The sequence below is a fragment of the Urtica dioica genome, chromosome 5 (assembly GCF_054948205.1).
Source record: "Urtica dioica subsp. dioica isolate 48M chromosome 5, U.dioica_male_clone48M_v1_H2, whole genome shotgun sequence".
Classification (NCBI taxonomy): domain Eukaryota; kingdom Viridiplantae; phylum Streptophyta; class Magnoliopsida; order Rosales; family Urticaceae; genus Urtica; species Urtica dioica.
Genome location: NC_142760.1, coordinates 13499538 through 13515018, shown reverse-complemented (window position 1 = coordinate 13515018; position 15481 = coordinate 13499538). Strand labels below are relative to the sequence as shown.

General features: G+C 55.6%; 1 protein-coding gene across 1 annotated transcript in view; it reads right to left on the bottom strand.

The window, feature by feature from the left end:
- Nucleotides 1–13200: 13200 nt before the first annotated feature.
- The window catches only part of LOC149397537 (uncharacterized), a 44419-nt gene continuing 42138 nt past the window's right edge, over nucleotides 13201–15481 (bottom strand). Inside the window, exons 2-4 of the mRNA XM_089614251.1 lie at nucleotides 14043–14099; nucleotides 13879–13977; nucleotides 13201–13803 (exon numbers count right to left, since the gene is read on the bottom strand). Of these exons, the coding sequence (XP_089470377.1) occupies nucleotides 13201–13803; nucleotides 13879–13977; nucleotides 14043–14099 (759 nt within the window). The remainder of the gene's footprint in view (nucleotides 13804–13878; nucleotides 13978–14042; nucleotides 14100–15481) is intronic.

Genomic DNA, 15481 nt, shown 5'->3' with positions numbered 1-15481 from the left:
AAGGCCGGATGAAGACCCCAGCCGGCCCAACAGCTCACTCGGCCAATAGCCGAGTGAGTCTCCTCTCGGCCCAGCACGCTCGCTCGGCCGAAGGCCGAATGAAGACCCCAGCCGGCCCAACAGCTCACTCGGCCAACAGCCGAGTGAGTCTCCTCTCGGCCCAGACTCCTCGCTCGGCCATCACTCGGCCGATGGCCGAGTCAAGCTTACCCGGCGCCCATTCCTTCACTCGGCCATTGGCCGAGTGAATCTCCCTCGGCGACCATCATCTCTCTCGGCCATCGGCCGGTCCAACCTCACTCGGCCGATGGCCGGCTCAGCCTCACTCGGCCAAGGGACCCTCAGCACGTCTCTTGGTCGCCTATAAATAGAGGAGTCCTTTCTCTAATCCAGGTAATCCGAATTTGAGTACTGAAACGCTGCCGAACTCACGACTCGCTCGTTTCTCTCAACTCTCGACCCCAAAACACTAAACCTCTATCAACCACCTCAATCCTGCTAATGTTGAGCGTCGGAGAGGTAAACAGAGGCAACCCCTCTGTTTCCCCTTTGTAGTTCACACCTTTTCGCTTGTGTTTCAGGTGCTTGGACGAGATAGACATTACAGACAGCTAAGGGACGACTTGAGATATCAAGTCCGACACGCTCGAGCCGGAGTGAGACCACTTGGTCCGGCCTTGGGTCTAACCATTTTCGGTTCCTAAATCGTTGTCCGAAAAACTGCGACAACATTTTGGCGCTAGAAGGAGGGGGCCTCTCGACCTTGACGACGCATTCCCTCTACCAGTTTTCTCCCTTTGTTCTCACGACTCTCGAGAGATGAGTCACATTCCCGCTACCTCCGCGGGTACCCGAGCGACTGGCTCGAGGTACGGTCTTCGACACCTCGCACATCGTCTTGAAGGGCAACCTCGCGATAGCGAGAGCCAGCCCCAAGACCCGATGGTTGACCCCGAGGCCGCGCTCCGAGAGGACACGGCCCGGCGGCTTGCGGAACTCCTTGACCGCCCCGGCGTCGATGGTTCGCTCATAGCCGACCTCCTCGGCTATGACGTTGAGGATAGGTCCGCCAAAGACTACTCCGACTCCGAATATGTGGGGGAGTCGAGGACCAACGAGGCAACGCCTAGCCTCGCCCCTTCGCGGCCCGAGAGGCCCAACGACGCTTTGGCCGGACCGTCGCACATAGTGCGGCAGCAGGCACGGTCACATTCCCGGGGACTCGCCCCCTCGGTTTCAAGAGGTGGCCGGACACGGCCCCTCGCCGAGGAGAGAGCGACTCTGGTAGATGATGGGGCCGACAGCCGAAGCGCCCGCCGGACGGCCCGACCAAGGGCGACCTCACCTCGCCCCGCACCGAGTGCGGACCTTAGAGAGCGCTTGACGGCGCAGAGAAACTCCCGAGGGGAGGATCTCCGCCAAAGGCTAAACTCTCGAAGGGACGCGCTCCCCGCCGCAACTCTCGGCCGACCACAGGCCAATGTCGTGGACCAAGCGTCCAACGAACGCCAACCGGTGACTCCCGTGGCCCCGACAATCGGCCCCGCTAACGGGCTCGACATGGTCACGATGATTCAAAGCCTCCAGAATCAAATCATCGAAATGAGGGATTCGGGGAGGCAAAGGCCGTACGGAGGGATCGAGGAATCATACTCTCCCTTCACCGCACAAATCCTCGCGCAACCATGCGTGGGGAACTTCAAGCTACCGTCCATTCCTCCCTACGATGGACGTACGGACCCCCACTTCCACGTCCAACACTATGAGACGTGGATGGCTATGCAGGGGCAGGCGGACGCCACCCTCTGCCAAGCCTTCAGCCTGACCCTCACAGGCTCGGGGTTTGAGTGGTTCCGAAGCTTGAGACCGGGAAGCATCCCGTCTTTCCGGGCCTTGCGAGAGGCTTTCCTCGCCCGATTCGCCACCCTCGTGGCGCAAAAGAAGCCGAAGACCCACCTCCTCTCTATCCGACAAGGAAGAGATGAGACGCTGAGACAATACCTCGCTCGCTTCACCGAGGAGTCTCACAAGGTCGAAGGGTTCGACGACAGGGACGCCATCACGGCGATCACCGAGGGAGTGCGCACGAGCGACTTCCTCAAGTCTATTGTTGGCCAAGTCCCGCGTGACATGGCGGAGCTGATGACAAGAGCCCGCACATACATGGGAGTCGAGGACTATCTCGATGGCCGAGATGGCCGAAAGGCAGGAGGACAGGGGAGTCGCCGCCGCGACGATCGAGATGAAGATCGTCCCGACCCCCGAAAGAGGAGGAATAAGGGAAGCCAGGCCCCTAACGGCCGTTCCCTCCCCGGGCCGAAGCCATCGCATGTCGACAGCTTCCGGAGGTTCTCGCCATTCACTCCTCTGAACACTCCGCCGGAGCAAATCCTAGCTCTGCACCGTGACAAGTTGGGGAGCCCGACCCCACTCACGAAGGATCCCGCCAAGAGGGATCAAAGCAAGTACTGTGATTACCATCAAGATCACGGGCACCTGACATCCGAATGCTATCAACTTAAGCGTCAGATTGAGGCCCTGATTCAAGATGGGAAGCTGAAAGAGTATGTCCTAAGAACTATCGGGACGGCCGCGGCGCACGGAGGTCGCCCGCGGCAAGGGAAGAAAGGTCCGGCGACGGTGACTGTCACAGACCGCGCGACAAACGAAGAGCCGGAGAGCTCGCAACTTCACGTCGTGGGTGCAATCTTGGGTGGCCCGGAGTTCGGGGATTCGGCTACACAAAGGAAGAAGTACGTGCGCGAAGTTTCCCAAGGGAAAATAGCGCACTACATCAACCATACGTACGAGGTCCCTCCTCCGGCCCCCTTCGAGTCCATGTTCTTCACCGGACAGGAAGCAACGCGAGTTCTCCATCCACACAACGACGCGATAGTCGTCTCCGCCCCGGTCGCCAACAACCTCGTCCGGAGAATCCTGATCGACAATGGGAGCTCCGCCGACATAATCTTCAAATCGGCGTTGGACAGGATGAAACTATCCGGGGTAAGACCGACCCCGATCTCAACCCCACTCTTCGGCTTCTCCGGGGAGAGGGTTATGACGGAGGGAACTATCGACCTCCCGGTTACCTTCGGTACGCCGGGGGGGCTCGAGGTTACCCACATCGTGTCGTTCCTGGTGGTGGATCAGCCCTCGGCTTACAACATCATCGTCGGCCGCCCGACTCTCAATCGGTTGAAGGCCATAACATCCACGTACCACCTGATGATGAAGTTCCCGACCGATAAAGGGATCGCCGTGATGTTGGGAGACCAATCCATGGCGAGGATGTGCTACATCCAGGGCGTGGATGGAAAAGGGAAAGCGAAGGTGGTGAGCACCGTCTTCCAACTCGGAGACAAATTCCCGTGCAAGTTAGAGGAAGGAGGCACCTTCGGAGAGCTAGACCAAAGGGACGAAGTCGAGCGTCGGAAGGTGGAGACACCGGACGACCTCGTTCCCGTCGTGTTGGACGACGCCAAACCTGACCAAGTGGTCAAGATAGGCGCCCAACTCCCGTCTGAGACCCGAATCGAGCTCGCCGCTTTCCTCCGAGAACACAAAGATGTCTTTGCGTGGACACACGCCGACATGCCGGGGATCGACCCCGAGATCATGGTTCATCGTCTCAACGACGACAAAAGAGTGGCCGAGCGCGTCCAACCGCGACGGGCGTTCAGTGGGGAGAGGTACCAAGCCATTGGTGAAGAAGTTGACAAACTTCTCGCCGCCAACTTCATCAGGGAGGCGGAGCACCCCAAGTGGGTGTCCAATGTGGTAATGGTCAAGAAGCCGAACGGGAAGTGGCGGATCTGTATCGACTACAAAGATCTCAACAAAGCCTGCCCGAAAGACAGCTTCCCTCTCCCGAGGATCGAGCAGCTCGTGGACGCCACTGCGGGCCACGAACTGCTAAGCTTCATGGACGCCTACTCAGGCTACAACCAGATCCGCATGCACGAGCCGGATCAAATTAAAACCACCTTTGTTACGAACCGCGGACTTTACTGTTACAAGGTCATGCCCTTTGGCCTCAAAAACGCGGGAGCAACGTATCAAAGGTTGGTGAACCGCATGTTCGCCAATCAAATTGGCAAAACTATGGAGGTCTACGTGGATGACATGCTTGTCAAAAGCCTCAAAGCCCGCGACCACGTCCGAGACCTTAGGGAAATGTTCACGATTCTGCGGCGCTACAAGATGAAGCTTAACCCCAACAAGTGCGCTTTTGGGGTCGAGTCTGGAAAGTTTCTGGGCTACATGGTGAGCCGCCGCGGGATCGAGGCCAATCCTGAGAAGATTAAGGCGATCTTAGAGATGAGGTCGCCACAAAAGGTCAAAGAAGTTCAAAGCTTGACGGGAAGGATCGCCGCCCTGACGCGATTTGTTTCCAAAGCCACTGACAGGTGCCAACCGTTCTTCAAGGCACTGAAGAAGACCGACGGGTTCGTGTGGACGGAGGAGTGCGAGGAAGCATTCCGCGATATGAAAGCCTATTTCACCTCCCCCCCGTTCCTCGCGAAGCCAAAGAACGGCGAAACCCTGTACCTCTACCTCGCGGTTTCCGATAGGGCCGTGAGCGCGGTCCTCATACGCGAAGAAGACAAGGTGCAATGGCCAGTCTACTACGTTAGCAAGGCGCTCCTCGACGCCGAAACCCGATACCCCGAGATCGAGAGACTGTCCCTCGCCCTCGTCATGAGCGCGAGAAAGCTCCGGCCCTACTTCCAGGCGCACCCCATCGTGGTCCGCTCGGGGCATCCCATCGAGAAGGCCCTTCAAAAAGGGACCTCTTCTCGAATGGCGATATGGTCCCAAGAGCTGGGCGAATACGGGGTCGAGTTCCAACCAAGAACCGCCATTAAGGGTCAGGCCCTCGCCGACTTCATCGCCGAGTTCACAAGCGCGCCCCCGACCAATGAGGGCGACGAAGGGAGTAAGACCGCGGAAGACAAGGAGGACGACCATAGCGAGTCGTCAAGGAAGAGAACCAATGACCCGATAGGACCGGTTTGGGATTTACACGTGGATGGCGCGTCAAACGCCCGGGGGGCTGGCGCCGGCGTTGTGCTCACAAATCCCGATAGGGAAAAGTTGAGGTACGCCCTGCGGTTCGAGTTCAAGGCTTCCAACAACGAGGCAGAGTACGAGGCTCTGATTGTTGGCTTGGAGCTAGCGAACAAGTTGGGCGCCCAAAACCTGCGCATCCATTGCGACTCGCAATTGATCGTGAATCAGGTTAAGGGCGACTACGCCGCAAAGGAGCCACACATGATCGCCTACTTGTCCAAGGCCCAAAAGAACTTGGAGGCCCTGTCGTGGTTCGAGATCGTCCAGGTCCCTCGAGAGGCGAACGTCGACGCCGACGCCCTAGCTCGCCTCGCGTCCGGGATAGACGAGGAAGGCGAGGGCAGCGTCCCAATCGAAGTGTTGACCCGACCTTACGTCTCGAGAGGCGACGTGGGGGTCATTGACGAGACTCCGCCTCCCTCATGGATGACCCCGCTCGTGGAATTCCTTAAACGAGGAGTCGTCCCCGAGGATAAAGAAGAAGCTAGAAAGCTGAGAAGCCTAGCCCCGAAGTACACAATGAGGGAGGACAGTTTGTTCAAGAGAGGCTACTCCATGCCCCTTCTCCGTTGCCTGACCGAGGTGGAGGCGGGAAAAGCACTCCACGAGGTGCACGAGGGGGTGTGCGGCAACCACGCCGCCGGGCAATCTTTGGCATTGAAGTTGCTAAGACTTGGATATTTCTGGCCAACCTTGAAAAAGGACTCCCACGAGTGGGCCAAGAAATGTGACAAGTGCCAAAGGTTCGCCCACATTCCGCGCCAAGCACCGGCCCCTTTGTGTCCGATTATCGTGCCACGACCTTTCGCGAAGTGGGGAATCGACCTCATCGGCGAGCTACCTACGGCCCCGAGACAATACAAGCACGCGATCGTGGCTATCGATTACTTCACGAAGTGGGTAGAGGCTGAACCGCTAGCAAAGATCACCGAGGCGAACACGACAAGCTTCATTTGGAGAAACATTATCTGCCGCTTCGGGATCCCTGCGTCAATTGTAACCGACAACGGAAAACAATTCGACAACGCGCGCCTCCGGGAAATGTGCGGACAGCTTGGCATTAGCAAGACTTTCTCCTCTCCCCGCCATCCCCAAGCCAACGGTCAGGTCGAGGCGGTGAACAAGACGATCAAGGAGAACCTGAAGAAGAAGCTGGAGGCAAGGAAGGGGGCTTGGGCTGACGAACTCCCCATGGTCTTATGGGCATACCGCACCACCGCCCGAAACGCGACCGGCGAAACCCCTTTCGCTCTCGCGTTCGGCGTCGAGGCTGTGGTACCCGTCGAGATCAAGTTGCCAACCCTGCGCATCGAGGAGTACGACGAAGCCGCCAACGATGACGCGATCAGGCTCGAGCTAGACCTCATAGACGAAAGGAGGGCGGACGCACTCACCCGGCTTGCCGCGCAGAAGAGGAAGGTCGAGAAGTACTACAACTCGAAGATCAAACTGCGGAAGTTCGCCGACGGAAGCCTCGTCCTTCGAAGGGTGTTCCAAAACACCAAAGTGCAAGGTGCGGGAGTTCTAGGCCCCACCTGGGAAGGCCCGTACCGTGTGCGCCGAGCCATCCACAATGGCACATACGAGCTCGAGAACATGGAGGGACTCGTGTTCACGCACCCGTGGAATGCGGAGCATCTCCGGCAATATTATCAATAAATGTTCACTCGTCCGTTTTCACGCTTTGTTGTTTTCGTGTAACTTTCGATTCTAGCAAAGTCAATTTTAAATTTCAAGTTTGGCCAAAGGCCTGGGATGTAATTTTTGAACCATTTCGATAATTTAATAAATTACATTTCACTTCAATACACTTGGTATCTTAGTTTCTAGCCTCCTCTACGAGCACCCAAGAAACTCGGGGGGCTAAGGAGGATATTTCCATGCGCCAAACGGCAACAAAACACCCATAAATCGGATCCGCGCTCCGGACCTCCGAATTCGTACCCTCCCCGCGCGACGCTCTCGCACGGGTTGAGGCCGTATGCCGAGAGGTAGCGAAACGTCGATAAGTTGGATCCGCGCACCGGACCTCCGGCCTCGCACGTCTTTTGCTACGACCCTCTCGTGCACCGATGCACCTTGCGCACCGATAGGCGACAAGTCATCGATGGATCACGTCCGCGCACCGGATTGTCGATCTCGGCAGTCAAAACCCAAAACGTGACGCGCGTACCAACGAGTACCACGCCCACTGGGAGCTGCAAACCCATCCGGATACGCACGCCGATAGGTGGCGTACTCGCCGGAGGATGAGCGCGACGGCCGCCCAGCTCGCACGCGCCGATAGGCAGCGAGTCACAAATGGATGGCCGGAAATCACACCTCTTGGATGAAACTGGTCTAGCCTGCGTCCGCGGGGAACTTCGCCGCCAAATGCGGCAGTAAGCCGTGCCAACCGGTTACGCTAAACATAGTAAGCCGGGCTCGTAAGACACGCACCATTCAAATTGCGCAAATCGATTACACTAAGCATAGCAAATCGAGAAAATAAGACGCACGAAGAAAAGAAAGCTCCAATTAAAGCAAAACGATATCACGCAAACAACCCAATAAGAAAGGTACGAAAGTACGACGGAAACATAACAATAATCCGAAAGAAAGCATAAAGCGAGCGCTAAACAAGTGCGCGAAAAACCAAGGAAAACTCAACTAGTCCGAGCCAAAGTCGACTTGCTCTTCATCTCCTTCAGGCTCAGGGGCGCCAAACCCGCCAACGGCTTCTCCGTCAGGCTGGTGGGTCGTCGACTGAGCAGCCTCGGCGGGGATCTGTGGATGCAAGTCGTCCTCCGGCGGCTCGTCGTCGTAAGGAGGGAACATGGTGTTGAAAAAGGAAAACGTGGTCCCGCGAGACGCGTTCTCCTTCTTGGTCGCTTCCCGAACGCGCCGGGCCGCCTCGTAACGGGCCGCCTCCAACGCCAAGTCCCAGTCGTCCTCCAAGTCGGTCTTGGATCGCACGGCGTCTTCCTTCTCCTCAACGAGGGTCCGCATCTCCGTCCGGAGGGTATCCCTCTCCCTCTCGACCTTGACCCGAGCGATCTCGCTCGCCGATAGTCGAGCGTGAACGATGCTCAGCTCTGCGTCCCGGCTCGTGAGCGCCGCCTGAAGCTTCTTCGTTTCCCCCAGGAAGGTGTCGGCTGCCTGCTCCGCCTTCTCACGAAGCGCCTTCTCGGTGGCCAATTCCCCGCGAGCTCGCTCCAGCTCCCCCTCGAGCGCCTCAAACTCTCGGGCGGTGCGAGCCCCCGCTAGGGCGGCAGCGTGCGCAGCCGCCATGCTCGTCTTCTCCTTCTCCATGATTTGCATGCGTCGCAGCATATCTCGGAGAATGCGATCTCTCCGCTCTTGGCGCGCGAGCATCTGCAAGCAAGCGAGACAAGGATAATTACAATAAGCACGACACGGATAATTACACAAGCGAACGAGCCATACCTTTCGGGCATCGCCGATCCCATTCTGGAAGTGCTCGAGGTCGCTCGTCGTCAGCAGGCCTTTGAAATCCCGCAAGGAGGTCTCAAGGATCCCTCGGGAGCATTGGTCTCTCAACTCTGCCGCCTCCGCTAGGAGCATGGAGTCCAGGCTGTCCGACACCGTCGATGTATGAGCGCGTTTGTGGCCGGACGGTGACCCGAGAGAAGCCGACGATGATGGTCGCTTGTTGGAGGAGATCGTTTCATTCCTTGCCCGCGATGGCGACCCCCCGCGACGGGCCTCGGCTGGAGGGCGAGCCACGATCGTAGCATCATCGGTGGGCGCTGCTCTCGGCATTTGGGTGCGCGGTCGGTGACGCCGAGCCATGGCACCTACAGAGAAGAAAAGCGCGTTTGTCAGTTAAAACGTAATGGTAAGCGTAAATAATGGAAAAACAACAATAACGCGACGACGCATGTTCTATCAGTACCCCCCGCGTCGGGTGGGGGAGCAGACGAACCCCCCGCCTCGGATTCCGGGCCAGTCTCCACTCCAGGTCCGGAACATGAGGAGTCTTCGTCGGCAGGCACGAACCATCCGGTGGTTGCCATAAGATCCGGGGACTCGAAAAGCGATCCTTGCCGCCTCGAGTCGGGAACCGCTCCGATCACGAGCGCAAGTTCGGAGCTCTCGATACCATAGTCGGCCGGGAATTCAGCAACGGGGCCAAAGGTGAGAGGTGCCGTCCCGAAGGCAGATTCGGACGCCCACACCCAAGGATATCGGTGTTTCGAGGTCAGCTTGGTGAGGATGGTGAATCGCTTCCGGTGCTGGACCTTGTAGAAGCCGGGTTTCCCGGGAACGTCGAAGACGGCCACGAGATTCCTGATGTCGTCGGCCGTCACGGCTCGACCTTTCGCTCGGTGCAGCATCATGTGGCAGGCCGCCACCACACGGTAGAAAGATGGGGACATTTGGGCCGCATGAACACCGAGCCGAGCTAGAAGATCCTGGATCACGGGCTGAAAAGGCAGTCGTAGCCCTCCCCGGAGGCTCGCCTCGTGAACGGCGGCGTACCCCTTCCGAGGGCGAGTCGGCAGATCGTCGGGCAACGGTCGCAAAAGCGATACGGCCGACGGGATGTGGAACCGCTTCCTCAAACCACTAAAGCTGGCAATCGAGAGCGAACTCGGGAAATCGATGCCAGAACAGTCAAAGCTATCTCGAATCGCCGTTTCCCCGAAGGGAAACGACGAGGTCCGTTCTTCTTCCCGCGCAGTCGAGCTTGTCGGGGTGACCGATAGGACGCGACGACCCGACGTCTCGCCCGAACCCTCGTGGTGCCCGCTACGGTAGCTCGCTCGGGCCGTGGTATGCGCGCTCGGCCCACTGGGGCCCGTTTCCCGATTGTTGACCGCGAGAGGCGGCTTCGTCGACGCGTCCGGCCCGTTCGTGAGCCCATGGTGCGTGTCAAGCGACGGGATGGCCGTGTGGCCCCCGCGGGCTGCGTCCGGCCCAAGCTCGTGGTTCGGCCCAAGGTCCTGTGAGGGGCCAAGCTCTCTCTCACCTAGGCCCGGCCCAATGGGTCCTAGGGTTTGAGCATGCTCCAGGCTCTCCCCACCTAGGCCCGGCCCAATGGGCCCTAGGGTTTGGGAAGGGTCCAAGCCGGCCGCCCCCTCTCCTCCAGCGATGGATGGCCGGCACGCCCCACCTCCGGCGTCGGCTCCTCCGCCCGTGACGCCGGCCGTCGCCGGCGGCGTCTCCTCGTCGCGTGCGCGCCCCGGCCTGGTTGGGGCTGGTCCACCCGGGCCACCATGGTCTCCGGCCACCTGCAACACGGCCCCACCCGCGTGGGAAGGGCCTTCCACGGAGCCGACCCGGCCAGGCGCGGCCTCTCCAGCGCCGGCGCCGCCTCCACCGACCCGGCCAGGCGCGGCCTCTCCAGCGCCGGCGCCGCCTCCACCGGCCCGAGCGGCGTGCCCCTCGCCTGGGTTCGTCGCGCGCGCCTCCACCAGCGCCCCCCCGGGGTTGGGTTCGCCACAGACGGCGCCGACCCAGCCGGCCGAGGCCTCCCCGGCAGCAGCGCGGCCTCGCTCGACCCCGCCTGCGCTGTCCCCAGCCGCGTCGACCCCGCCGGCGCTGTCCCCGGCCGACCCGACTTCGTCTGCGCGCTCGTCCACCTCGGCCCGTTCGGCCGACCCGGCCACGCCACAGCGCGACCCAGCCCCGGCAGCGTGCGCCCCGACTGCTCCACCGCTCGCCTCAGCCACACCAGCGCTCGCCTCGGCCTCGCCGGCGTCGCCCTCGGCCGCTAGGTGTTCTCCCTCGCCCGCCAACCAAGCATCCACCGTGGGGAGGTCTTGGCCGTCCAAATTCATTGCCGTTCGATCTAGGAAAACCAAACCTAGAGTGGGGAGAGAGTTGTGGTCGACCGGGGGCGGTGAAATTCGATCTAGAAGATCGTCCAATGTCTCGTAAGGATCGTCAAAGAGGAACGAGACGAAGTCCTCGGGGGGCCCACTGGCCGACGTGTGGTTGGGGGACCCCATGGGCGCGAATAACGACAAACACGTCAGCAAAAACATTAAAATAATACCTAAGGTGAGCGGGCTTACCAATTGTTGACGAGACGGTTCGGCGGTACGACTGAAAACGAAACGCTTGAGTTTACCACACGGGCTACGCCCGGTGCCAAACTCGGGGGGCTAATGTTATCGGCCCGACGAGGTCCGACGGCTCGATCGACATTTCGGGCGGCCGAGGAGGCTCACTCGGCCATTGGCCGAGGGAAACCCTACTCCCAGCCCACGCTCGGCCGGCCCATCAACTCACTCGGCCAATGGCCGAGTGAGCCTTCTCTCGGTCCAAGCCCATCACTCGGCCAATGGCCGAGTGAACTTCTCCACATGTTCACTCGGCCAATGGCCGGACGAGGCCCACCATTCCTTCACTCGGCCCATGGCCGAAGGAAGCCTCAGACGTCCCAGCGTGTTCGCCCGGCCAAGGGCCGAATGAAGTCTCCAGCCGGCCCACCATGCTCGCTCGGCCGATGGCCGGGTGAGGCCCCGGGCGGCCCAGCACGCTCGCTCGGCCGAAGGCCGGATGAAGACCCCAGCCGGCCCAACAGCTCACTCGGCCAATAGCCGAGTGAGTCTCCTCTCGGCCCAGCACGCTCGCTCGGCCGAAGGCCGAATGAAGACCCCAGCCGGCCCAACAGCTCACTCGGCCAACAGCCGAGTGAGTCTCCTCTCGGCCCAGACTCCTCGCTCGGCCATCACTCCGCCGATGGCCGAGTCAAGCTTACCCGGCGCCCATTCCTTCACTCGGCCATTGGCCGAGTGAATCTCCCTCGGCGACCATCATCTCTCTCGGCCATCGGCCGGTCCAACCTCACTCGGCCGATGGCCGGCTCAGCCTCACTCGGCCAAGGGACCCTCAGCACGTCTCTTGGTCGCCTATAAATAGAGGAGTCCTTTCTCTAATCCAGGTAATCCGAATTTGAGTACTGAAACGCTGCCGAACTCACGACTCGCTCGTTTCTCTCAACTCTCGACCCCAAAACACTAAACCTCTATCAACCACCTCAATCCTGCTAATGTTGAGCGTCGGAGAGGTAAACAGAGGCAACCCCTCTGTTTCCCCTTTGTAGTTCACACCTTTTCGCTTGTGTTTCAGGTGCTTGGACGAGATAGACATTACAGACAGTTAAGGGACGACTTGAGATATCAAGTCCGACACGCTCGAGCCGGAGTGAAACCACTTGGTCCGGCCTTGGGTCTAACCATTTTCGGTTCCTAAATCGTTGTCCGAAAAACTGCGACAACAGTGTTTAAAAGTGCCCACTCACTAATTCTTTTTCTCTCGAGTGATTCTTGTGATAGAAACCATCGTGGTTGCTCGTGTTGCCGAGGAAAGAAGAGAGATGTGCTACGAGGGAGACGAACGTTTTCAACCTTCCGAAGGCTCATCAACGTTCAAGCTTCTAAAAATGTTAGTAAATCATTTATGCTCATAATAGTTTTTATTTACATGTGCGTGCTCTTTGTCACTAGGACAATATGGAGCTTTAGACGCGACAAAAGTCGTGTCTAAAGCTCACAAAGTCGCGTCTATTTACTTAATAGACGCGACATCAAACGCGACAATGGTCGTGTCTGTATGTGCGTGTCTGTTGGGAAACAGACGCGAGAAGTCGCGTCTAATGTTAGACACGACTTTCAGACGCGAGAAGTCGCGTCTGTATCTCCGTTTTCTGTTGCAACAAATAATTCCCGCCTTTTGGCGGGATATATATAGACGCGACTTATCGCGTCTGAAAATATTTATAAAAATTATACAGGCACGATAAGTCGCGTCTGTATCTCCATTTTCTGTTGCAACAATAATTCCCGCGTTTTGGCGGGAGAGATATAGACGCGAATTATCGCGTCCGAAAATATTTATGAAAATCCTACAGACGCGATAAGTCGCGTCTAAAAACATTCCCGCCGGAAACCGCGAAATGTTTTAGACACGAGTAATCGCGTCAAAATCCTTGTTTTTTTTAATTTGTGTAAATCATTTTTTAATTAATTTAAATTATTAAAAAATGCATAGAAATTAATAAATATGATATCTTAAAAGTCATAAATATCTCATATAAACTAATATAAACGTCATACATATGTCATACGATATTCACATAACAAAATAATACAAAATATCAGTCTATGAGATGCACATCTACGTCTCGGATCCTCCCGGTCGCCCTCCTTTCCGTGCTCCTGATCCTTTACCCTTCGAGCTCCCTGTTGTTGTTGCTTTCCCTTTACCCTTTTGAGCGGGACGTGTCACAGATGGTGGATCAGGAATAATCTGAGTCGGACGTGTCACTGATGGTGGCTCAAGAATCGTCTGAGAAGATGTCTGCGGTGAATGCATCCTTGCTTGCGGAGGAGTCTGCTGTGAGGCAGCGCTACTCCCCGGCTGAGTCGACGGACAGAACTGTGATACCATCTGAGCTACGTCGGGAGGTAAGGCTGGAATCCGCATACCAAGAATGCTTGCAGCTTGAAGGTTTTGAAGGAGCTTTCCTAAGAAACTCGACATCGATATCAATACTCCTGGCGGTCGTTGTGAAGCAGAAGAAGAAGCTTGACTATCGTCGATTCGTTGCGCATTGATAGCCATTCCTCTCGGGACAACCAAGCCAATCCCCGGAAGATGATCAGACCTGACCCCGAGAACCTCCTGCATGGCATATCTCTCCCACGCCTCCAAGTCTTCTGGTAAACCTTGGTCAGTGGCCTGCCTCCTTTGCTCGTCGACGAGCGCTTGCATCCGACTCTGTACGCGTTAAGAATATAAATTTAAATTTATTAAATAAATGTTATTAAGTAAACAAGTTATTTTAAAACTTACATATGCCCTTTCGCTCTCCGCCGAGGTCCACGCACCCTTCTTGGTATAGACCTTCTGATAGTTTCCAAGCAAGGTGTCCGGATTGCCGTCCTCGTCTTTCTGAAAATTTACAAGGAAATAAATCAAATATTGAAATTATTTTAAAGTCAAGCAAAGCAACTTACGTTCTTATGGCGAAGGGCATTGAAAGACACCGTCCCTTGCAAGCTGACACTTTTCTTCTTTGCTCGATTCGCAGAGTTTCGTGTTGTCAATGGTGCCCACAAGAAGAGTTGTAGTGTGTATTTATGTACATTTGATGTCATATAGTCTTACGAAGACTCTTGCTTGTAACTGCTTATTTATTAATAAAAGTTGAAACGTTCATTCAATCTTCCTTGTCTGAAGCTTTATGATAAAACCTTAGTCTTTTAGTCCATAAACAAACTAAACAACTTACGAAGAGACAAATGTAGATTTGCATGAACAAACTCTTCGTAGTTTGCTTAAAACGATATATTCGCAATCTAAGGGTCAAAGGACTATTGACCTCAGTATGATTGTTAGAAGAATCTATGATGTCTGGTTATGAGGCATTGAGAGTTGGAGACTCTATAGTTCTTCTAGGTATCTTCCGAAGGTACTGAATTGACCAATGCACTTCTAGAGACAAGATAAGAACAAACCATTTAACCTCTTATGTCTCGAAGTCACTATGTATGAATTGCGTCATGCTTACCTTAATCCTGAAATGAGACATGCCATTTCACAGCTTACGTATTCTCATTTGAGAAAGTCAGAGTTCGGACTCACTATGTGATTCCGAACAGGGCCTATTGGTGAAGTACTAAGTTGTGAGAATGTCATGAGTAACTTTGTGAAGTTCTCATATATATGGAATTCATGTACAAGATTGCTGAAATGCAATGTATGTCACCTCATGCTTTGTTCCTTGGAGTGTGAATAAATGAACTGGCCAGTGTCCAAATTGAGTCTTGACTCTTTTGGATGAAACAATGTGACTTGTTAGCTCCTCGTCAATACATTGTTTCTAACTTATTCACAAGCGACAAAGGAGTTGAGGAAATAACAGCTAGAAGGGTAAAATGGTAATTTAGTAAATCCCGACTAGCTGATGACATTCATGAAGGGTAAACATAGATAATATTCAGTGGATCCGCTCATCATAATTAGGTTGAATTCTTGAGTAGAAAATAAATTCATTTGAACCGAGAGATTTTCAGTGTCAACTCTTTAGTGGAGTCAGTTGGAATTAAGCTAAACTTGGAAAAGGTTTGTGAACTTTTGAGTCCAAGTGTTTAGCTCAAGCTTTTTTCATTTGGATCCATGAGGTCACTGTCACAAATCATATCGAGTATGAATAGTTAAACTAGAAGCTAAGTCAAAACAAGAACGAGACAAGTTTTACGAAAATTGTCAAAAGGATAAATTTGTCTTTTTGGACATAGCATGAAATGAATGTCAATAAATTTTTTTGACATGGTCATATGATGGCCTAGATCACTTGGCCATGATGTGTTCATTGGGCCTTGTGGATTAATTTCATTTCATAGAATTTTACTTGAAAATTCTCAATGGGCTTTTCTTATGTTGTCATGAACAA